Here is a 24,203-nt window from a genome sequence, read left to right as displayed (position 1 = left end):
GGGGTTCCCGCGAGTGGTTTTCAGGGTTGACTTCGAGGTGTGTCCTGAAAGGTTGGGGCGTTGGTGGGACCCAGCATCTGCTGCTTACATTGGGAGGCGTGGTGTTGATTCTTTACTTGCGCCTCGGACTGGACAGAGGATTGGGGTGGGGGGGCCACGCCGAGAGTGGAGGTGTGTGAAGGACGCAGGTTCTGATGGTACCGGTGGCAGTAGGACCTCTGAGAGACTGTCCTCCCCTTTCCTGCGAGTTCTGCTCACCCCGCCTCATCCGTGACCCGCCGCACCCCAGGCCGCACATGCCGCCCAGCCGTCAGCCTGAATCCCAGAGGCATCAGGAGTCTCTCCTCTGCGGGGTGGGTTCTCCCTCAGCCAGGGGACCCTGAGGTGTTCCGCCTCCTCTCCACCCAGCAGGCCTGAGGCCCTGTCTGCTGAAGCTTGGGGCCCTGCTGCCCTGGCCCCTGCAGGATCCCCTATAGATGAGGCTCTGGGGGTGACACCAACTGAAAAGTGGGATCAGGAGCCTTTGCCAGCCCCGCGCCCTGCCCCCCCTTCTGTCTGCTTGCTGTGCCGTCAGAGATGCCCCCCAGCGCTCGGAGGGTGGCCAGGAGGGCTTTGGGGTGAAGACAGCCCTGCACCAGGAGGTGTGGAAGGGGCTGAGCTGCTGGAGTCTGGGGCCAGGCTGTGGCAGACATTCGGGAGGGGCTCCCCGGAGGAGCGTCGGGCAGAGCGCTGCGTTCAGCACTGGGCCTGGTGGGACCCAGGCCTCCTTGGAGGGTGGGGTCAGGAGGCGCTCTCTCCACCCTCCCCGGCACCCCAGGGGGGACCCCGGGCACCGTACAAGCACTCAGTCCTCCTGCTTGGCTGGATGGTGCACCCCGTGTCCTGAGCTGACCAGGTGTCTCCGCAGCAGCCGAGCCGAGCCCACGCCCTGCGCCTGCGGGTCCCCGGGTGGGACCAGCAGCCCAGGAGCAGCCTGAGGCGGGCGTGGACGGAGGTGCCTGGCGGGACAGGCGCAGGGCTGGCACTGCAGGGTTCGAGGGCCACGGGAGGGGCTGGCATGTGTGTGCGGCTGGAAACTGCCGTCTGCCACCTGTGTTAGCAGGAGAGACGGAGGAGAGCCAGGCCCCGGGTGAGAAGAGCAAACACAGAACCAAATGACTTTAATGTAGGAGAACCTGCCACTAATGGAGCACACACCCCACTGATGCACACACCCCACTGATGCACACACATCCCACTGATGCACACAGCCCCCACTGCACACATCCCATTGATGCACACACCCCACTGATGCACACACCCCACTGATGCACACACATCCCGCTGATGCACACAGCCCCCACTGCACACATCCCGTTGATGCACACACCCCACTGATGCACATCCCACTGATGTACACAGCCCCACTGCACACATCCCGTTGATGTACACATCCCACTGATGCGCACACCCCACAAGTGTGCAGACCCCACGGGTGCACACACTCCACTGATGCACACAGCCCCACTGTACACATCCCGCTGATGCACACCCCACTGATGCACACATCCCACTGATGTACACAGCCCCACTGCACACATCCCGTTGATGTACACATCCCACTGATGCGCACACCCCACAAGTGTGCAGACCCCACGGGTGCACACACTCCACTGATGCACACAGCCCCCACTGTACACATCCCGTTGACGTATACATCCCACTGATGCGCACACCCCACCAGTGTGCAGACCCCACCGGTGTGCAGACCCCACGGGTGCACACACTCCACTGATGCACACAGCCCCATCGCACACACCCCACTGATGCACACACATCCCACTAATGGAGCACACATCCCACTGATGCACACAACCCCCACTGTACACACCCCACCAGTGTGCAGACCCCACTGGTGTGCAGACCCCACGGGTGCACACACCCCACCGATGCACACACCCCACTGATGCAGGGGACTTGTCGAGCCTCTCGCCTCGGAGCCCAGCAAGGTGAAATCCTTCCGAGGGGACAGCAGTTCACCTGCGGAGGGAGATGCTCCCGGCTCCTTTCTTCCCTTAGAAACAGAGCCCCGCCTCCCCGTGCACAGCTCCAGCCACCCCCCAACCCCCCGCATGTCCACCTGCCTGTGCCCCCTCGTGTCCTCTGGGGACACTCCTGCCCCCCGGCACCCAGGCAGACAGCACTCTGCTTCCCATCCTCCCCAAACACACACCTCGCGGCCCCTCCTCCTGCAGACCCCAGGCTGCACCCCTGCCCTGAACCCCCTTCTAACCTCCCCCCTCACAGTGCACCCCAGCCCTGTGTCCCCCTCGCCTCCTGCCCCAGCTTGCTCCACGCCCAGCCCCTGCCTGCCCCTCCCTCTAGGCCTCGGGTCTTCATTGGAGGCCATGGTGCCCCAGGGACATTGGGCCATGTCTAGAGACATTTTGGGGTGTCACAGCCGAGGGAGGTGCACAATGCACAGAGCAGCCCCACAAGAACCATCGGCCCCGATGTCCGCAGGGCCGAGGCTGAGGCCCTCTGCTCGGGCATCGTGGCCCGAGGGACACACCGGGGACGGGCTCGAGGTCACTGGGCGCCGGCAGAGTCGGGACGGAGACCCGCTCACCGGACTCCCGGGCAGCGTCCTGCCCCGTGACTGTGATGCCAGCAGCGCAGCCCTGGTGTGGCCAGCGCCATGCTGAGCATGCCCGGGGATCCTCTCTCGCCGTCCTCATGCCCACCCTGGGAGACGGCACCGTGACCGACCCCATTTCACACCCGACAGCGGGCGGCACGGAGCACAGGCTGGTGCCACTCGGCCGCCCAGCTAATGAGGAGCAGGCTCCGGCCCAGGGCCACTTGAATGGAATTCAGTGCCCACGGGTGAGTGACATCCACCACCAGCCACCTCCCCACCCTCCCTGTCCGTCTCCCGCCGGCTCCTCCTCTCACAGAGCCTTCCCTGGCGCGGGCACCATGCCCTCTGTACAAGCCCAGCCGCACTGTCCTGCAGGCCGATGGGAGTCTCCCCCTGCCCCCGCCGCAGCCCCTGCCTCCCCCCGCCGACAGGCCCTTGAGCAGGGTGCTGCCTACGATCGCACACGTGGCATTAGAAGTGCGCCCTTGCTCCGGGGAACCCAGGCTCCCACGTGTGTCCACGAGAGACAGCGGCGTCTGCCGCAGCGGGTGGGGGGTTGGCATCAGCCACAGGCACAGCCGTCTGAATGCCGGCCTGAGAGCGAGGCCTTCCCAGCCCCTCAAGGCCCCAGTGGCCAGGAGAAGCCCAGGCTGTGAGCAGGCTCAGGCCTCGGAGCAGGGCTCAGGGCCGCAGCGCGTGGGCGAGACGTGTGTCACCCGTGGTCTGGCGTGAGGGAGAAGCCAGGTGCCAGGAACTGGGACGGGAGAGGGGAAGCGGGCAGAGGACCTGGGTGAGGGGCAGGCAGACCCACACACTTTTGGGGTGTAGCTTCCTGGTTTCAGTCGGCCGCTGACGACATGGGCCCCGGCCTGCTTCGCCTCCGTGCGGATGTGAGACCTCCTCCTGGCTGTCCACCTGCCCACAGTGCTGTGCCCTGTCTGGGCCATGCCTCTCGCTGATGTGCCGTTTCAGACCCGAGAAAGGGTCAGCCCTGGCCCAGGACCCCAGCTGGCTCACGGGCTTCCCACCAAGCACGTGGGGCCCCTCTTCTGCTCGCCGCATGCCCGGCCCCGGGCCGAGGTCCCGGCCTCTCCCCTCGGTACGGGAGGCACTGACCGACGCTTGGGGCCCTCGGGTGCAGGAACACTTCACGCGAGGGGGAAGGGAGGTTCCAGGGAGGTCAGAAGTCAACGCTAAGGTCCCTCGAGACAGAGGAGCAGCTCTGGGGTGGGTAACTGGGTATGTTTTAGCGGAGGGAATGGATGGCATTGCTTGATGTGGCCGCAGAGAGAGGCGGCGGCTGGAGGCCGGGGCCCCAGGCCAGGGCGAGAGCCCAGAGGACTTTGGACTTGATCTGAGGCCTGCAGGAAGTCACGGAAGAATTCTGCGCAGGGCAGGATTTCCAGTGGAGAGTGGAGGGTGGACTAGCAGGGAGCCTGGGTGAGGGCGTGTCCACTTGGCATCACACTGTGGTGGACCAGGGAGGAGATGACCGCGGCCTGCCCCAGGGGCAGGTGTGGCGGGAAGGCAGGGTCGGGGGATGTCCTGGCGGTTGCTGACCTTCAAAGGGCTGACGCAGCGAGGCAGAGTCCCAGCCCCGGAGTGTTGGAAAAATAAGGGAGGGAGACTCTGTCGCAGCGGCGGGTTGGGGGCCCGGGGCCCTGGATTCCAGCCAGAGGGCAACTGAGCTCGGACGCAGCGGGGAGCTGGCATCCGCTGCCCTGCACGCCCGCATGGCGCAGCCCCGGGCACCCAGCTCTGCGGCCGGGCCGCTGGCACCGCGAGGTCCAGGCCGCCTTCCCGGAGCTGCCGGGCAGGGCAGAGGCAGGGCAGCCCCTTGGCAGAGACGTCCGGAGGCCGACCCAGGGACAGTGCGGAGCTGGGGCAGCGGCAGAGCAGACAGTTGACGTCCAGAGTACAGACTTCCAGGGCCCTGGGGTCCTCGACTGTCACTTTGTAAAGGAGACAGGCCGAGGAGGGGATGTGCCCAGCCTCGGGCCAAAGGGAAGAAAGTGAGCGGGTTGTGAGAGCAGAGCTTGCTCCCCTGACATTCGGTGGGTGCCCTTCCTCCCCGCTCCCTGGCAGAGGACAGGTACCAGGTTCAGGACCAGCCCTGCCCGGGCGCAGGGCCGGCCGCAGGAAGCAGGCCCGGGGGAGAGCCATGCGGGTGTCCCCAGCCTCTGGCTCCTGGGTGAGAGGAGGCAGAACCCAGGCCCCTGATTCATCCCTGCCCCCCGACCTGTCCGGCCAGGCTCCAGGAGGGACAGGACTTGCCAGAGCGAGCAGACCCTGCCACCACCACCCCGGGGCGTCCGTGCAGCTGGGGAGCGGCCGGCCCAGCCTGTCTGGGAGATGCTGGGCCCCCACCCGGCTCCTTCTTGGGGCTTTTCCCAGGCTGCCACACCCCTTCCTCTCCCACGCGCTGTGCTCACCGCCGAAGGCGCCCGGCGCCAGTCCCCGCAGCCCGTCATTAGGCAGCTCCGTGTGGGGATTTGGAGGTGGGGGTGTCAGCCCAGAGGAAAACATTGGCAGTTTCTGTGACCCCAACCCAGAGGTGCCTGGGTTTGGACAGTAGCAATTAGCCCTGACTGTGGGTTTGTGGGATGTTCTCGCCTCTGCGGGTGAGGCGGGTGTGGGAGGGACCCAAGGCCCAGGACCCGGTGCCCAGAGACCGTCGCCAGGGCCACTTCCACAGGCAAAGCCCCCCGAGGCAGGGGAAGCCGTACCCCGCCTTCAGGGCAGACTCGGCCCTCACGCCCTCCTGTCACTCCAGCCCCAGGGAGGTGTGTTTGGGGGTGTGAGACAAAACTGGGTCTCCTTGGACACCAGCCTGGGTACAAAGGGGAGTCTGGAGCCCAACTGGTGTGCCTCTGTGGACTGAGCGTCCTCCTGTGGACTGAGAGGTCCTGGTTCGATTCCCCATCAGGGCACCTTCCTGGGCTGTGGGCTCCATCCCCAGTGGGGGGCACGCAGGAGGCAGCCATCCATGTTTCTCTCTCACATCCATGTTTCTCTCTCTCTCCCTTCCTCTCTCTCTACAAAAAGAAAGAGAGAGAGAAAATCAGAGGGGAGCCTGGAGATGCAGCCTGTCACTTGGGGAGCTCCCCAGTAGTGGGGAGACAGACCAGGGAGCAGAGACGAGAAAGGACATGTTCAAAGAACTGAAGGAGGACGAGTCTTGCTCTTGTGGGTTCCTGCTGGTGTCTGGGTCCCAGCGACACTGACTGGCAAAGCCTTTGGGGAGGGGGGGCCCCAGACAGGGGCGTCTCTCCTGATCGCACCCCCTTCCTCTCTGGCCAGCCCTGGGAGCTGACGTTTCGCGAACAAGTTGCCCTGGGAGGAGGGACCTGCAGCGTTTGGGTCTCTGTGGTTTCAGCTAGAGGGCTCCCTGGGGTGAGTCATTTCCACTCACCACTGGGATGAGTTCTCGCTCGACGTCCCCTTCCCCTCGGCCGGTCTGGGAGGGGGAGCACGGAGCATCCTCGGGGAGCCCTCGGGTGTGGGTTCAGGGAGCCCTCCCTCGGCACACCCCCACTTTCCTCCCGGCCAGCCCTGCCTCCCTGCCCACTCAGGAGGGCACCCAGGCAGCGCCTCGGGAAAGGAGTGAGAGGCAGAAGGGGCTCCCCATGCCAGAGCCTCTGAGCCCCTTTCCCACGCCGGCCCAGGCCCTGTCTGTCTACTTGGTTGGGAGGTCTGAGGTCTCAAGGGGAAGGAAGAGAAACTGCTCAAGGTGGATATGGGGCACAGAGTGCCACCCCCACACTCCAGCTGCACCCTGCTGCGTGGGAATACGTAGCCCCTGCCCAGATTCGCTCCACGGTGGGCAGGACAGCGGGCAGGGCCCTGGGGAGCAGGTTGCTGGCCACAGCTCAGGAGCCTTTGTGTTTTGTGCTGAGCTGGGGTTTCCGCAGGTCCGTGGTGTCTCAGGGGGCCAGCCCAGTGCCCGCCCTGTCGGCTCAGCGTTTCTGGGAAGCCAGGAAAGCCACCCAGACTGCCCTACCCGAGCTCTGAGGGAGAAACTGAGGCACTGTCCAGCATCCCCTGGGGTCTGGGGCCTGGGGTCCAGGTCCTCCACTCACCGAGTGGCCAGGGAGATAGTGCCGTGTTCAGGGCCAGGAAACAGGCTCATCTTCCGTATCCCCAGGGTGTGAGAACAGTCAGCCCCGGGCCCAGGTTCCCCTGGGCCTCTTCACCCTTCACTCCCGCCTCTGGCTCCCTTGTGCTGGGGACGCAGCAGCCTCTCGCAGGTGTCCCCCCCTGGGCTCTCAGTGGTCCCCCTTCTGACCCACCCCACACCCCTTCATTGGCCTCCAGAGGGAGCTGCCCCCTAGCCCACAGGCCCGGTGTCTGCGGGTCCACCGGCGTCCGTGCGTTTCTCCAGGTGGCGGAAGCATCCAGGTGGCGCTCTGGGAGGGATACCACGCAGAATGGGGTCCTGGGTGCTAGACTGAGGAGCCGAGTCTGTTTTTACGGCAGGGTGGGAAGAACCCCGGGCTGGGCGCTGCTGTTCTGTGTCTCTGAGCAAGTGACCCAACCCCTCTGGACCCTTGTCTCCATAAGATGATGGGCACCTGGGCCACCGGGCTCCGACAGGCTGCCGTTTCAGTCCCATGCTGGGGCATCCTCTGCTTCTCAGGGTAAGAGGGAGCCTTTGGACAAGCAGAGACGGTACCTTCTGTGGACCAGCTCCGGCTGCCGGGGGAACCAGGGAGAGTCAGCAGGGTCCTCTCTACTCTCTGGATCCTGCCAGAGTCCGCTGTGATGACCAACGCAACCCAAGGCCAAGTCCACTCCTCCCCTCCCTTCCAGGGGCTTGTAGTCTGTTGGGAGACAGAGGGTAACACAACAGGAAACACACTACACACACCTGCCAGGACACAGAAAATAACAGGGTACAGATTCATTGTATATGTGGTTGGAGTATAAATACAGATGTCAGCTAAGTAGGAAGGGGTGTGAATCCGGGAGGACTTCCTGGAATGGGGTCCTAGGAGCACCCAGGACAGTGCCTAGTACTGGGTAGGTGCTCAATAAATATTTGTTGAATGACGTTTCAGGAAGGGAAGCCTACTGCTTCATAGAGGAGAGATGATTATGACGACGATGATGATGGCAGTGACAATAATGATGGTGGTGATGATGACAGTGGTGATGGGTGATGATGATGATGGTGTTTGTGGTTGATGGTGATGATGGTGATAATGGTGATGGATGATGATGGTGGTGATGATGGTGATGATGATGATGATGGTGATGATGATGGTGATGGTGATGATGGTGGTGATAATGGTGATGGATGATGATGGTGATGATAATGGTGATGGATGATGATGGTGATGGTGATGATGGTGGTGATGATGGTGATGGATGATGATGGTGATGATGATGGTGATGGTGATGATGGTGGTGATGGTGGTGATGATGACAGTGATGATGATGATGGTGATGGTGATGATGATCATGGTGTTTGTGGTTGATGGTGATGGTGGTGATAATGGTGATGGATGATGATGGTGATGGTGATAATGGTGATGGATGATGATGGTGATGATGATGGTGATGGTGATGATGGTGGTGATGGATGATGATGGTGATGATGATGGTGATGGTGATGATGGTGGTGATAATGGTGATGGATGATGATGGTGATGATGATGGTGATGGTGATGATGGTGGTGATAATGGTGATGGATGATGATGGTGATGATAATGGTGATGGATGATGATGGTGATGGTGATGATGGTGGTGATGATGATGATGGTGGTGATGGTGATCATGGTGATCATGGTGATGGATGATGATGGTGATGGTGATAATGGTGATGGATGATGATGGTGATGATGGTGGTGATGATGACAGTGGTGATGGTGATGGTGATGATGGTGATGATGATGGTGGGATAATGGTGATGATGATGGTGATGACAGCAACTAACACATATTGAGCATTCAATTTCTGCTTAGTGCTGCTTCTCTGAGTTTCACATGTGTTCACTCACGTAACCCTTACCATTTTGTGGGGTATGTATTATGATCCCCATGTAACAGATGAGCAGCCTCAGTGCAAACGGAGGCGCAGAGAGGTGAAATCGTTTGCCCAAAGTTTCCCAGCTTGGCATGGCAGAGGGAGAAGCAAACCCAGGCTGTGTGGCTCTTCGCCGCCCCACCGCACAGCCTGAAAGGAAGGTGACTGAACGGAGGTGGGGGAGCTTTGGCAATGCCGGTGGGACACAAGCATCAGCCAGAGCGGCTGGCGGGAGGCGTGGACCACCGTGGGGAGGCGCGGTGGTGATGGTCATGCTGGTCCGCATCACCATCTCCAAGGGGCCTCCCTCGATTTGCACCCCTTCTCCCTGGCTGCCACGTGGCTTTCTGCACAGAGGGGGACCTGTTTCTGGATTCCTGCCCCATATGCCCTTCTCCCCCTTTTCTCTGGTGAGCCCTGTTACCCCATCGACCAGCATTCTGACCCTGTGTGTCAGGATCACCAGGGGTCTGCCCACCTCTGAAAACCTCTGCCCCATGTGAGAAATGGGGGGTGGGGGACATTCTCCCTGAGCCTGCATCTCTGGAACAAGACAGGCAGCCCCCAACCAGAAGTTTGGGTTCTGGGTTCCTAAGCATGGAGGTTGCAGGAGGGGGAGAGGGAGGGTCGTCAGACCTGGCCGGTCTTCCCAGTCTCTCCCAGTTTCGTGACTGAGTCCCCACCCTAGTGACCCCCATGCCCCCCCTCCCTGAGCTTCTGGCTAGCAGTGACTGGGGGCACAGAGAGCAACGTCGAAATGAGTCTGCCTGCTCCCTGAAGGTCCTCCCGCTCCCTGTGCCCTGCCCACCATCACGGGGCAAAAGGACCAGGGGCCCGGAGACCCCGCTTTGCACTCAGCGAGCGGGCACATGGGCACCTTGTACGTCCCACCCCAGAGGGAAGGGCGCGGCCTCGCCCTGAAACACGCAGGGGGCGGGAGGCCCACAGCTGCCTGGGGACACTAATGGACGAGGTGCGTCCTCTGGGTCCCGAGCCCCTGTGGTGCCCTCCTGCCCCCTGCCTGGCTGCTGTCAGCCGTCCCCTGGCCCGCACAGCCTGAAGGGGAGGGCGCTGGTGAAGACGCCACAAATGGAGGTGTGCGGGACACTGGACCTGCCTGCCCCCACACTTGCGGGGAGATGGGCGGAGGTGAGGGCGCAGCAGACTCGGGGGCAGGCCCGCTGTGCCCTGACACCCACTCCAAGATGGCCCCTGGCGGCCACACCTCTCCCCCACCCCCAATCTGCACCCATGGCCCCAGCCCTCCCAACTGGCTTTTCCTGTTCTGGCTTTGAGTGGTGAAAGTTCCCCAATCATACCCACATCATCACAGCTGCCGGGCAAGCTTGGTGAGTGGAGGCGGGGCAGGCAGGGCTCAGGAGCACCCGCCCACTGGGTCTGCGGGACAGCCAAGGGCTTCGCTGTTTGCCACCTCGCCAGCCGGCTGGGTACAGGGCTGTCTGGCCCACTGACCTCACTGCAGGACGGTGCCTGGGCCGGAGCCACCGCTGGGCTAGGCTCCAGTTCCGGGAATCAGACAGTTGGAGCCTGTGAGATTGGAGAGTTAAGCCTGCTCCCTCGTGGAGGGGAGCGTAGGGCTCAGAGGGGGAGCTCCTGGGGGCTGGCTCCTGGTGAGCAGCCCTCCTCCCGTCCTGGTGGGGGCTCCTCCCTCAGGCTCCCACCCGCCTGCAGGGCTCTGTCCCAGGACACATCAGAATCCCACGGGCCAGCCAAGAGGACAGCTGGGGGGCTGGGGTTGTGGACCCCCGGTGGGTCTTGATGAGCCGTGTGGATGTGAGCAGGTGTGGAGAAGGGGGAGCATCGGGGGACTTGCAGAGCCTGCCAAAAGCTTATCTTGGAGGGACCAGAGATACTCAGTCAGCAAGCATTTCTAGAGTCCCTACTGTGTGCCAAGCACAGGAAACAGCAGTGCGCTAGAGAGAGCTGGCCTGTACCCCCTTCGGGGAGGAGTAGGGGGCAGCCTGCTTCACTGGCACGGGCTTTGGGGCCCTCAGAGGAAGGCACCTGCTCCTGGGGCCCCACCAGGCAGAGGCCAGCGAGAGCCCAGGCTCCCTCGGGGACCCATTGCCTCTGGGTCAGCACAGGGCCTGGCATTAACATTATTGATGGCACCCAGCAAATTCACTGAGGGAAGCCAGGCTGCAAGGACATGTGGGTACAAATGCAGGGCCAGGGACAGGGCCCCAGAGGGCGCTCAGGCAGAGAGAGCTGGAGACCCCTAGAGGAGGCCGCAGCCCCAACCTCTGGGGGCTGAGCTGAGCCAGGGTTAAGGGAGCTGGGACAAAAGCCATAGAAGGACCGGGAGACATGGGGAACATACTGATTTAATCCCGCTGAGCACTCCCTCCTTCTTGCAAATTGTACACTTTTTTTATTTGAGAGAGAGAGAGAGAGAGAGAGGAGAGGAGGAGAGAAACATCGATCTGTTGTTTCACTTATTTATGATCCTCTCGTGTGCCAGGTGGGGACCAGACCTGCAACCCCAGCGCATGGGGCCAGGGCCCCTGCTGGGTGCCAGAGGCTGGGCGGGGCCCTGAGGACAGAGTGGTGAGAGACAGGGACCCTGTCCTGGGCGCTCCGTCTGGTGGAGGAGGTGTGAACACCGGATTTCAAGGCAGAGAAGGGCTGTCACGGATGCGTCTGGGTTCACACAGCTGGCCGGGATCCGGGAAGCTTCCCGAAGCAGGTGGCCCCCAGCAGATCACCCCCAGGTGGAGGAAGGGACGCACCGGCCTTCCGGGAACAGCATGAGTGAGAGTCAGGAAGAAGTGTCGCCTCTCAGGCTCTGCTCCTGGGGGGCTGGGGCTGAACTGCGCGTGACTGTGATTCAAGTGCTGATCGGTGGCCAGGTGGTTGGACACATGGGAGTCAGGGACATGGCCTGTCCTGAGTGGGGTGCCGACTTCTTCCTGCCTGGCTGGGTGCGCGGGGCCAGCCGTGCACCCGCAGACTCGGGTGAGGAGAAGCCTTGGAGAGGGGCTCCCGGTGCCTCCTGCCTGCTGTCTCAGCCGGCACCCCATGTGGTTCTCCTCGCAACCCTGGGAGGTGGAGACCCCTGGATGACTCGCCCCCTTTGTCAGAAGAGGGACCCGAGGTCCAGGAAGTGACGGGGCTGGGCAGCTCCTGGCTGGGGCTGCAGTCAAAACGCGGCCGATCCCACCCGCCTGGTTAAACACGAGAAGGAGGGTGCGGACACGTGTTGGCTGCCACGGACCGCCAGGCGGAGGGCGCGTGGGGAGCGGTGCGGACGCAGGGCCCTGACGTTGTAGAGAAAAGTAATTGCGGGCCCGGCGGACGCACGCGGAGGGAGAGGTAAAAGGGTCCGTGCGGCGGGCGCCCGGGGAATCCCCGAGCGGTGTGCGGTGTGTCTCCCCGCTGCGCAGGGTTCTGATAACGCGCGTCACTCCGCGTCGGGGGAGCGGCGGGGAGGCGCGGCTGGGACGGACCGGAGCGCGGTCTGGCCTGTGCTGACCCCTCCGCGGCCTCCCCAGGCGCGCGCCCGCAGGCGGTACAGGTGAACGACTCCATGCTGGGCTTCATCGGCGCCGACGTGGTCCTGCACTGCAGCTTCGCCAACCCGCTGCCCGGCGTGAAGATCACGCAGGTCACCTGGCAGAAGTCCTCCAACGGCTCCAAGCAGAACATGGCCATCTACAACCCAGCCATGGGCGTCTCGGTGCTGCCGCCCTACAGCGGGCGCGTGGCGTTCCTGCGGCCCTCCTTCACCGACGGCACCATCCGCCTGTCCCGCCTGGAGCTGGAGGACGAGGGCGCCTACATCTGCGAGTTCGCCACCTTCCCAGCGGGCAACCGAGAGAGCCAGCTCAACCTCACCGTGATGGGTAAGCGGCCCGCCCGCCCTCCTTCGCTTGGCCAGCCCCAAAGCTCCAGGTGGGGCGCTTCCGGTGCCCCCGACAGGCTGCCCCGCGTTCACCAGGGATTGGGAGCAGGGCCTCAGCTTGGACAGAGCTGAGGATGCGCGTTCAGGGCGCAGCCCCACACGGCTCATCAGTGGGTGGCCGGGAGGCACGCAGGGGCGCTGGGCACCACGTAAGGAAAAGGGCCGACTGAGGGCCCTGGTCGTGACAAGACTCCGAGAGGCCTGCCCTTGACAAAAGGGGTGCAGATCATAGGAGAGGTCACACAGGGCCGAGGCGGGGAGGAGCTCGGGGAAGCGCAGCCGCAGCAAAGGCCAAGGCGGCCCTGGGGCCTCACAGCCTGACCCCGGCTCTCTGGTTCCCCGCAGCCAAACCCACCAACTGGATAGAGGGCACACAGGCGGTGCTTCAAGCCAAGAAGGGGCACGAGGACAAGGTCCTGGTGGCCACCTGCACCTCGGCCAACGGGAAGCCCGCCAGCGTGGTGTCCTGGGACACGCGGCTGAAGGGCGAGGCGGAGTACCAGGAGATCCGCAACCCCAACGGCACCGTGACGGTCATCAGCCGCTACCGCCTGGTGCCCAGCCGGGACGCGCACCGGCAGTCCCTGGCCTGCGTGGTCAACTACCACCTGGACCGCTTCCGGGACAGCGTCACCCTCAACGTGCTGTGTGAGTGGGGCGGTGGCCTCCGGGGTGGGCGCCTGTCCCGCCCCTCCCCTCCCCCACACGGCCCCTCCCTCCCCACAGCCCCTCCCTCCCCACAGCCCCTCCTCCGCAGTCCGCCCTGCTCTGTGCTCAGCTCCTGTCCTTCCCCCGCCCCCTTTGTCACCCCTCCATCCTTCCTTCTCCCCTCTCTGGGGGTACTCTGTCCTCCCTCCTCTCTTCCCCATTGCCCCCCTTTGCTCACTGTTTCTCTCCCCTTCTCCTTGTGCTCCTTGCTGCTTTTCTTTCCTTTTATTGATTTTAGAGAGAGGGAGAGAGAGAAACATCCATGAGAGAACATGGACTGGCCGCCTCCTGCACGCCCCCCACTGGGGATCGGCCCCCACTGGGCGTGTGCCCTGACCGGGATGGAACTAGTGACCTCTTGGTGCAGGGTCCTGCTCGACCACGGAGCCCCTCCCGCCGGGCTGCCCCCTTGCTTCTCCTGTGGCCTTGGCCGTCCCTGCGCCTCTGGCTGCTCCGTGAACTGCTCCTCCACCCTCCGCTGTCCACGTCCCCTGCCGCCCTGCCCTCTGACCTCTTCTTTCCCACCCCTGCCCCACAGACGAGCCCGAGGTGACCATCGAGGGGTTTGACGGGAACTGGTACCTGCAGCGGATGGACGTGGCGCTCACCTGCAAGGCAGACGCGAACCCGCCGGCCACGGAGTACCGCTGGACCACGTGAGTGCGGGTGGCACCTTGCGGGGCCCCTTGCGAGTCACAGAGGGGCCCCCGCCCAGCCTCCCGGAGCCTGGGCTAGGAGGAAACGGGGGTCTACACTCAGGTTCCTTTTTGTTTTTTCCTTTATTGATTTTAGAGAGAGAGGGAGACGTCGATGAGAGAGAACATGGACTGGCCGCCTCCTGCACGCCCCCCACTGGGGATCGGGCCACAACCTGGGCCTGTGCCCTGACCGGGAATCAAACCGGCGACCTCTTGGTGCAGGGTCGACCTCAGCCACTGAGCCACACTGGCCGGGCCAGTCTCAGGTTTCTCAGTGAGAAGGGGGGAGGTGAGGGACGCACACCCCAGACACCCCTGTGTTTGACAGGGCAGCGGGACGCCATTCTGCCAGAGGGGGCTTACCCTGTGATCTGCCTCCCCTGTGCTCCCTAACAATTTTGTCCTTTTCTACTGGTGATTCAGTCTGAGTCACCACCACCCCAGCCCCCAGTATTTATTTTTATCAAGGTGTCCCCAGGGAAGCTGGCTTTCTGAAGCTTTCCAGGTCTTTCTTTGTGCGCATTCCTTCTCTCCAACACCCCCAGGTTCTCGGGGAGCAGGCAGCAGTCCGCCTGTGTTCCTAGAGGCACCTCCGCGTCCCATGGCCTGGTCCTTGGCCTCTCAGTCTCTAGGCCGGGCCCCCGGAGGGTTCTGTCTCCCCTCCAGCTGATGGCCTGAGCCAAGGTCTCCCCAGAGACGGGACAGAGACAGGCGGGGTGCAGCCCGGCAGCTGGTCAGCGGGCAGTTGTCCACTACGCCTACACTCTTTCCAAGGAAGCCAGCCCCGCGAGACCACTGCTCTGGGGCACTGGGGGTGAGGAGGCAGGAAGGAAGTTCCCTGTGTTCTGGAAACTTCTGGGATGCTCCCGGCACGGAACAGGCCGGCGACACGCCCGTCAAGAACATAGAAGTGAGACGGACAGTTCCTAAGCAGGGGTCACCTGAGGGGCTTGCGAAAGTGCAGACCACCCCCCGGCCCCCGGGCCATGGCCCCAGTGTTCAGCGTCAGTGGATCTGGGGTTCGAACCCAAACATCTGTACGGTTAACCAGGATCAACAACGAGGAACCATGCGTACTAGAACGAGATTGGCTAAAGCTCCCCTCCTGCAGTCCCTTGGCCTTGCCCCCCAGGCTCCCCGCCCCCGAGGTGGGGGTCAAGTGTGAATGGCTAATAATTCGAACCAGCAAATGCAAGAAATGACTGTGGTTGTTATCCTGACGCCTGGCAGGCTTGGAGCCCGCACAGGAGAGTGACCCCTGCCTTGTCTCCCCACCCTGCAGGCTGAACGGCTCTCTCCCCAAGGGTGTGGAGGCTCAGAACAGGACCCTCTTCTTCAGGGGACCGATCGACTACAGCCTGACCGGGACCTACATCTGCGAGGCCACCAACCCCATCGGCACGCGCTCGGGCCAGGTGGAGGTCAATATCACAGGTAGGAGGCCGCGCCCGTCCCCAGCCCCCACCCCTGCTTCCTCCATGGCCCCGATTCCCTCCTGCAGGTGGTTTTGTTGTAAGAGGCTTGTGTCTCCTTTTCCCATGTCTCTCATGTGCCCTTGAACTCTGGCCACTGGTCTGGCTCTGCCTTTCTCTCTGCTCGGTTTAAGGCGGGTGTGAGACAGGGCGCCCCGGTCGGTCGGTGGAGGAAGTCGAAGCTGTGTGTACTGGGGTGTGGAGCCTGCCGGCCGCTGGGCCTGCCAGCTGGAGCTGGTGTGGTTTTCGGGGGGCTCATCTCCGAGCTCGGCTTCTGCGGTGCCCGGGTTCTCAGGTGCTGGAGGTCGGGCCCCCTCGGGGGATGCGGAGGGAAAGCAAGGTCTGTGAGCCCCGCCGCGGAATTGCTGTTTCCCCTGCGTTTTTCTCCGTCCGAGCGAGGAGGAGGTCCAGCCACCCGATCTCGCAGGGCTGAGGGGGCCCGGGCTGGGATGTTCCAAAGGAGACTGCGCAGGGGCCGGAGGGAGCTTCCGTGTGAGGCAGGGGCTGTGGACAAGCCCTCGCTGTAAAACGAGATCACACGGGGAGCCCGGCAGGGGTACACCATGTGGGCCAGCACTTAGCTCAGACCGGCCGGCCAGGAAACACCCCTGCCCCGTGACCGTGACCTGTCATTACACTGTTGAGGGAGGTCGGGAAGCCAGGAGGGGGTAGATGGCCATCGCGACGGCCCTGCCTTGTACCTCAGCCGGTGCGGGATGAGAAGGTGTCAGAAGGAACCTTCCAGAACAGAAGTGGCTGCTGTGTGTGTAGGAAGTTGCCTCGGGAGGCTGGGCCAGGCTCGGGGCAGCAGGCAGAGGCCCGGGCGTCAGGTGCACGGCTGCGGCGAACCCCGAGGATCCCCACTTCTGAGCCTGAGAGCGGAGGGAGGCTCCGTGTGGTGCCCTCGAGGCTGCAGAGAGAGAGGTCGAAGTGTCCAGGCTGCGCTCGGCCAGCCTCAGCCGCCTGTCACCTCTCTGGGGGTCGGGGGCCTCGTTACTTACTATTTTCCTCTGTCCCTGCCCTCGGCCTTCAGCTGTGTCAGGGAGGGGACGTTAGAGGTGGAACCTGGGAAAACTGAGGCAGCCCCCCCCCAGGCTAGGGTCCAGGGTTCCCAAAGGCTGGCAAAGAAGGGGCCAGAGCCGGACACTCTCCTTTTTGGAGAAAGTCCAGCGGAGGTCAGTAAGCACCTGGTGTGCCGAGGCCTGGCCGGGGCCGGGGGCAGACGAGGACGAGGAGTCTCCAGGGAGCCTGGCCACGCAGAGGGGCCTGATGTGTCCACACACTGGCCCTTCCTGCCCGTGTGGTGAGAACTAGTCCTTTGCCTCTGAACCTCAGCCTCCTGGTCTTTAACCTGGAGATAAGCAGGCTTCTTGGGATCACTCCGAACCCGTATTCCACTGCCTGGCACATGGCGGGTACCCCTTCCTGGTGGTACCTCACCCCAGGGGTGGGCCGCCCACACCAGCAATGCCCTCGGGCTCTCCGGGGAGCCCCTGATTCAAAAATGAGGGGAGGAGGCCAAGAAACCCAGGAGCAACTTCCTCCTGTTGACCCTAACCCCCGGCATGAGTGGACCGGCCGGAGGTCCGAGGCCCTGCTGGGCTTACGGGGCTCCTGGTGCTGCTGAGCCCAGAGACAGGACTGTGAGGTCGGGCCACCCCTTCCCCACGGCCCAGGGAGACGCAGAACGGCTGTGGGTGCAGGCTGCTCCTCAGGGTCACCAGGTCTAGGAGCAGGGGGGAGGACTCAGGAAGAGACTGCGGGGAGGTGGCCCTCTGTTCCCAGGCGGCCTGTGGGCAGGTGGGCCGGGCTGCTCAGGGCACACAGCATGGCCCCTGCGTCCCTGGAGGTACAGAGTGGACAAGGGTGGTAACTAAAGACACGTGTGGGTGGTGAGAAGGGCCCTCCTTGGGGGACCCCGTTGTCGGCAGCCCAGTGAGGTGGAGCCGTCCGAACCCACTGCGCCCCTGCCGGGCCCAGGAGCCGCTCAGCGGCCGTCCTGAGAAGGCCTCTCGGCCCAGCCCAGGCCTCTGCGGAGCTGCTCTGACCTCAGGGCAGTTTCTCAGCAGCCGCCGGTCCCCCCCGCCCCGCCGACTAGTGCCTGTCACTCCGGGGCCTCGGAGGGGCTCACCACGCCCCGCGCCCCCAGCCTCCGGTCTGGAGGGAAGGAGAGGCGGAGTGGACGTTGGGATTGTATCCTGTCCATTTGTTCGGCCACAGCTTTGCCCTGGCCGTGCGAGGGGCAGGCAGGGAGGAGGTGGGCAGCAGGGACTGTGCCTGGGTGCACGGGGCACCGGCTTCTCGGGGGATCCTGGCGGAAGTGGTGTTTGATTGGTTCCTGTCAGGATGCGTGAGTGGGCAGCGGTGGGGAGCGGGGTCGGGCAGGGAGCGTGTGGGGAAAGGGGAGGGAAGGGGGAGCCCTCTCTCTGTGGGCGAGGGGAGCCTCTGGGAGGGGCCCTGTGGCAGGCAGGTTGGTTTAGACGGAGCATTTGGGAGGCTCTGGATGGCGCCGGGGACCGCGAGGGGCTGGGCAGTGGGGGTTCCAGGGGTCAGGAGCAGAGGGGACACACCCTGCGCCATCCACAGGGCTTGAGCCCTCCTGCTGGGGGCGCGTCCCATGGGGTTGGCCAGACAGTCACGAGATAAACTACTGAGCTCTCCTCCCTTCTCCGGGTGGGGCAGTGCTGGGGGCTCGGGTACGGCCTGGACCCCCTGACGAGGCCACACGAGGCCACACGAGGCCCAGTTAGCGTCTGTCCCTGGGCCTGGGCGTGTTGGGAGGAGAGTGTCCGGGCCACTTGCAGAGCAGGGCTGGAGGCCCCCGGGTGCAGGGCGCCGCCTGTGCCCATCTCCACTTCCGGTGAAAGTCCAGGGTGTGCCGGTCAGGCCAGGGGCGCCTCGGGCGAGGGCTGTGGAGCGGCAGGGTCCGGAGGGAGGGGCTGCGAAGCGAGCGTGCAAGCCTGGTCATGCGTGTGGGCGTGTCCCCTGGGCGAGAGCGTGCTGAGTGTGCAGACGGGCCGGGGGCTGTGCCGTGGGCAGGCGGGCCCTCCTGCAGGCTGGCAGGCAGCCGTGTGGGGAGGGTGTGAGCACACAGCTGCACCCGCACCCGGCAGGCCTGGCTTCCCCTGAGCTCCGAGGCCCCGTCTGAGGGTCTGACAGATGGGCCGCAGCGGCCCACGGGCTCCTCACCCCTGCCCGCAGCACTGCATGCTGGGAGGTGTAGTTCTCACGGCTTCCTGGCCTCGGCCTCAGCCCTGGCCACGCTGCCCACCTGCACCGGCTTTAGAAGCAAGACCAAACTTTCTTTGCGACCCCCCAGCCTCCTCCCCATCCTGCTTCCCGATAGTAAACCTGACCCTTCCCTTGACCTCAAACCTATTCAGAGCCCCCACAACAGCCCGCCCACCTCAGTCAGGAAACCAGGACCCCAAAGAAATGCAGGGTCCTCACCACCCTGTAGAGGAGGCTACAGCCCGTCAGGACGGGGGGCCGAGCTGCCCCCTGGGTAGGAGGAGCTGAGGGCACAGGCTGGACCCTGCACCAGCGACCGCGCTCAGCCCTGTGCTGCCTCGAGGTGTGCTCCTGGCACACAGACGGGCTGCTGGCGGCAGGGACAGCCGAGGGACAGCGAGAGGGGCCCTCCATCCGCACCGGGCAGCCCTGCCGACCACTCCATCAGTCCCGACGGCGACCCTCCGCCGCACCTTCACTCCAAAGCCTGCCCTGCTGGGAGGCCATCCCAGCCCCTCTTCCTCTACCCGGGCCTGGTCCTAAAGGAGCCAAAACAGCCAGGGTTCCCTTTGCTCCGAAAAGCTGCCTAGGGTAGAGCAGACCTCGTTAGGACTAGGGCAAAAAAGCCACACAGAAGGGCCTAGAAGGGGAGGCCCAGTGTCTGTCCCCAAGCCACCGCTCAGCTCCTGTCCCCGGCTCCAATGGAGTGAGGTCCCCAGAGCATGCATGTATTTGAGTGTCTCCCTAATGTTTGTTCTGCCCAGAAGACAGAACCTGGCCTCGATGCAATTCATTCAAATAATTCTTGAAGTCCAGCCGCAATTTGGGGGACACATTTCTGAGCCACACAGAGTCCCCATGGAGCTGGTGTTTTACCGCAGAGGACAGACAACAGCAGTAGATAAAATACGTTCAGAAAAGTATTGTCGTTTTGAAGGTGATATGGAGAGAAGAACAAGATAAAGGGGTCCCAGGTGTTAGGGGTGGGGGGCGTGACCTGTAGCTTCAAAGAGGGTAGTCAGGTCCCTCCATATTGTCTCAAAGGGTAAAAGATCCTTCTTTTTTACAGCTGCATAGTATTCCATTGTGTAGATGTACCACAGCTTTTTTATCCAACTCATCTATACATGGAGGGACCTGGAGAGTATTATGCTAAGCGAAATAAGCTAGCCAGAGAAAGACAAGTACCACATGATCTCACTTATTTATGGAATATAGTGAACAAAATAAGCTGATGAACAAAATACACCCAGAGACATAGAAGTAGGGTTCAGACTGACAAACCTCAGAGGAGGGGCAGGGAGGAGGGGAGAGATAAACCAAAGAACTTATACATATAAGCATCACCAATGGACATAGACAACAATGCTGGAGGAGTGGCCGGGAACGGGAGGAGGGTGTCAATGAGGGCAAAGGGGGAAATATTTGTAACAAAAATAAATTAATTAAATAAAAATAAAGTGGGTCGTCAGGAAGGCCTCGGTGAGAAGGGGACATTTGTGCCACGCCCTGAAGGAGGTGAGGGAGCGACCATGCGCCCTGGGCTGCAGAGGCCCTGAGGGTACCTGGGGTGGAGAACAGCAGCCATGCACTCAGAGGTGGGGGCAGAGGCACAGACTGTGTGAAGCGGTCGAGCCCCTGTGGCTATAAAAACGGTCTCTAGCGGGAAAGAGTGGAATCGGGGAGACAGGCAGCTCTCAAAATCATCTCTATGAGAGAGGGGGGTTGCTTGGAGCGGGGGGGGGGGGGGGCGGCGGGTAGTGATGGTAACAAGTAGTGAAGTTCTAGATTCGCCTTGGATTCAAATGCGCAGACTAGTTTGGGACGCCAGCCACTGTCGTGAAGCAGGTCATACCGTAAACTCTCCCGTCCTGTTGGTGGGGTCCAAGAAGCTCAGTCTCTCTAGGAAAATGCAGGGGAGCCTCATTTTCTCTGGGCGCCTGCCATGCAGACAGCACGTGGACGTAGCGGAACGAACTTTGTGCACAACTGGAACACAGCGACTGAGTTCACCTCAGCTGTGGGGAAGCTGCCACGCCCTGCTCCCCTCTCCTCCTCCTGCAGAAGACAGGAGCTTGGGCCACCTGGACACTGGCCGGAGGACTGGAGCCAGTCACGGGGATTCGCTTTCATCCCAGAGTGTTCTGTCACAGGCTTTACAGTCGTGTGTCAGTACGTGACTGATGGGGTAGAGTTAGCTATTGTTTATACCAGAATGGGATGCGTAGACCATCGGTACCCAGACATGCTAGAGGGCAGAGATCAGTGGGAGCCGGAGATGGCAGCGTGGGGAAGGTGCCCTGGCAGGTGCAGGGGGGATCCCCTTGGACAGCAAGGACAGAGCGTTAGCCAAGCCCAAGGTCAAGTTACACGATGGAGGCTTTGAAGACCAGACCAGCGGGTGTAACCGGCAGTAAGGAGGTCATGACTTGAGAGAGGCAGCGGTTGTGTCCGGACGGTGAGAAGTAAGCCTGGTGATTGGGTGGAAGGGCTGAGCACACCCGGAGACCAAAGATGGGAGATTCAGGGGCCTGCTGCCACGCCACACCCGGCGTCAAGGGATGAGATGTCGCATAGGAAGGCTCAGCGAGATTTGATCGCAGATTTCGACCCTGGAGACGAGGGACAGAGTCCAAGATAAGTGAGGTTCCGAGCTGGAGGAGTGGACAGACCGGGGCAGTTGTGGTTCTGGATGGAGAGGGTCTGGTGAACCCGGCTGGGACGGATGCGCGAGCTGGTGGAGAGGCGGCCACAGGAGGGCAGGCACGCCAGAGCAGTTTCCAAAGCGCGTGCCGATGCTGGTCCTGCGAACAGCCCGCTGTCAGGAAGGGTGGGGTGCGTGTCCCAGGAGGCTGGGAAATGCCGCCGGTTCTCCGAGCTCACAGAGTGAACTCTGAGGGCTCTGAGGCTTTCCCCACAACGTTTCCTGACGTGTTCAACCCCAGTGTGACCGCTGACCCTCGGAGCCAACGCTCGAGGATCCAGGGAGCACAGTGCGGGAGATGTTGTCTGAGAGTCCGCTGGAGATAAAGTCCCAGAGTGGGTGCGAGCCAGAGGTACCTGGCGTTCGGAGAGCCAGCAGGTGACTCGTGACCCTGGCCAGGTCTGTCACGAGGAAAGAAAGCAGAGGGTCAGGGCAGGGGGTCCCAGAGACGGAGATTCAGCTGGGCGGCGGGAGCAGAGCAGAGGCCCAGCAATGCAGCCCACACTCGAAGAAAGCCCGGGACCGAGGAATCCCGGTGCCAGCAGGTGGGAAAGCCGTCCCTGAGCCCAGGCCGCAGGCCCTCCTGCGGTCCTGAGACGCCTTCTGCCGGCACCTTTGTGTCTCAGACTCCTCTGTCTCTAAGGGTGCCATCGGGTCCCCAGCTCGGCTCTGTGCTTCTCGAACCCCGCGACCACTAGCGAAGTAGATGCTCGGTCCCTGTGTGCTGACTGGGTGGGCGGGTGGACGGATAGGCAGGTGGACAGGTGGATGCATGGATGGGTGGTGGACGAGCAGGTGAAGAGAGGACGGGGCGCTGCCGTGTAGGGTAAGGACTGAGCAGGTGGGCATTCCCGAAGGGGCCGGCTGCCTCGGGTTCCCTCGGGCAGCTCTCACCTGGTGGGGAGCAGGTGTGCGGCCCTTTCAAAGGCGGCAAACACATGGGACCTGGTGAACCAGGAGGTGGCAGCGAGGACGGACACTCAGTCAGTGATGACCGGGCAGCCACGTGGGACCTGCACTGGTCAGTGCTGACAGTGGGAAGCTCTCTGCCCACGCCTGCATGTGGAGGGACCAAGACAGGGGTGCCTGGGGGGCCCAGCCCAGCCCTGTGACTGGGCAGAGCCCTCCCCTCCCTCAGCCCTTCCCGCCTGAACTGGAAGGGTTCTCTCTTCTGCTCTGCAGCCTCTGCCCTGCGCCTCCCTGCAGAGAGCTCCCAGCCAACACCGTGCGCACAGGGGCGCCCCCCTGGGAGGGGGTGTCTCAGGGGGAGCAGGGCTCCACGGAGTGCGGGGAGCCGAGTCAGGGAGTGGGCTGGCAGAAACTCCTTCCCAAAGGCCGGGACACAGGCACAAACCCCCCTTCACCTCGGCCGGAAGAGAGGAGGGATCAGAGCTGGGCACCCAGCCCCCTTGGAGAGGCCCTGCCCATCAGGCCTCCTGACCAGGCCAGCCGTGGTCTCCGGTGCCACCCTGTGGTGGTGCTGGGAACCGCCTCCTTAGCCGGCCTTGGCCCCCGCGGCCTCTGGCCTGGCCCTGCTGGCGAAGCCCACCCAGCTTTCTCCTCCTCCCACCTTTCCTGCCCCGTCTGCATGGCCCGCGGGGTGCGCACATGCGCACACGCGTCACAGCACCATGTGCCCCACACGTGCACGTGGCGTGCACGCATCACCTTTAGTACATGCTCCGTGCTTCTTTTCCGCACATCCATGCTGAGCGCCAGCCCCCGCCTTGTCCTGCAGGGCAGACCGCAGCCCGGAGCCACAGCCTCAGTTTCTGCAGGGACCGGAGGGCCTCCTGAGCCCGGCAGGGGTGGGCTGGTTGTCTGTGCGAGCACCCCTCCGAGCATGAGGTCGGCGCGGGGGCTTCGCGAGGGTCTCTCCCTCCCCTGCCTCCCTGAGCTGCCCTGACCCTGTCCCCTGCTCTCTTCCTCACCCAGAATTCCCCTACACGCCGTCTCCTCCGCAACACGGGCAGCGCGCAGGGCCGGTGCCCACGGCCATCATCGGAGGCGTGGCGGGCAGCGTCCTGCTGCTGCTGGTCGTGGTGGGCGGGACGGTGGTGGCCCTGCGGCGGCGGCGGCACACCTTCAAGGGCGACTACAGCACCAAGAAGCACGTGTACGGCAACGGCTACAGCAAGGCGGGCATCGCTCAGCACCACCCGCCCATGGCCCAGAACCTGCAGTACCCAGACGACTCGGACGACGAGAAGAAGGCCGGCCCCCTGGGGGGCAGCAGCTACGAGGAGGAAGAGGAGGAGGACGGCGGAGGAGGGGGCGACCGCAAGGTGGGGGGCGCGCACCCCAAGTACGACGAGGACGCCAAGCGGCCCTACTTCACGGTGGACGAGGCAGAAGCCTGTCAGGACAGCTACGGGGACCGGACTCTGGGTTACCAGTACGACCCTGAGCAGGTGGACATGGCCAACAACATGGTCTCCCAGAACGATGGGTCTTTCATTTCCAAGAAGGAGTGGTACGTGTAGTCCCTCTCCGAGCCTCTGTCTGCACCCCTCTCCCCAGCCCCCCTCGCACGCCCCCCCACCCCCACTGCCCCTCCCCCTCTAACCCTCCGGGAGCTCACAGACTCACCCAGCCGCCCAGAGCCAGCCCCACGCTCCCTGAGAGCCCGGAGCCTGGGCAGACCCCGCCCGGCCTTGTTTGGATTCCTCCTGCCCCGTCTCCCCGTGGTGGTGTCCTCACTGTGGCTTTGATGCCCCTGTGCCCCCCACCCCGGCCGCGTTCTCCTGCGCTGCGTGCAGGGAGCCTTCTGTCTCGTGCGCCTGGACGTGCAGCCTTCCAGGGATCGGGGGCCAGCCCTCCCCC

At 63.3% G+C, this 24,203-nt stretch overlaps 1 protein-coding gene across 1 annotated transcript in view; it reads left to right on the top strand.

Annotated features, from left to right (window-relative positions):
- The window catches only part of NECTIN1 (nectin cell adhesion molecule 1), a 48,156-nt gene extending 24,256 nt beyond the window's left edge, over positions 1 to 23,900 (top strand). The window contains exons 2-6 of the mRNA XM_036258254.1: positions 12,158 to 12,508; positions 12,913 to 13,215; positions 13,814 to 13,931; positions 15,256 to 15,407; positions 23,316 to 23,900. Of these exons, the coding sequence (XP_036114147.1) occupies positions 12,158 to 12,508; positions 12,913 to 13,215; positions 13,814 to 13,931; positions 15,256 to 15,407; positions 23,316 to 23,863 (1,472 nt within the window). The 3' untranslated portion in view covers positions 23,864 to 23,900. The remainder of the gene's footprint in view (positions 1 to 12,157; positions 12,509 to 12,912; positions 13,216 to 13,813; positions 13,932 to 15,255; positions 15,408 to 23,315) is intronic.
- The last annotated feature ends 303 nt before the right edge of the window (positions 23,901 to 24,203 follow it).

This window comes from Molossus molossus, unplaced genomic scaffold (genome assembly GCF_014108415.1).
Source record: "Molossus molossus isolate mMolMol1 unplaced genomic scaffold, mMolMol1.p scaffold_m16_p_13, whole genome shotgun sequence".
Classification (NCBI taxonomy): Eukaryota; Metazoa; Chordata; class Mammalia; order Chiroptera; family Molossidae; genus Molossus; species Molossus molossus.
The sequence above is the reverse complement of the archived record's forward strand: the minus strand, read 5'-3'. Positions and strand labels throughout refer to the sequence as shown.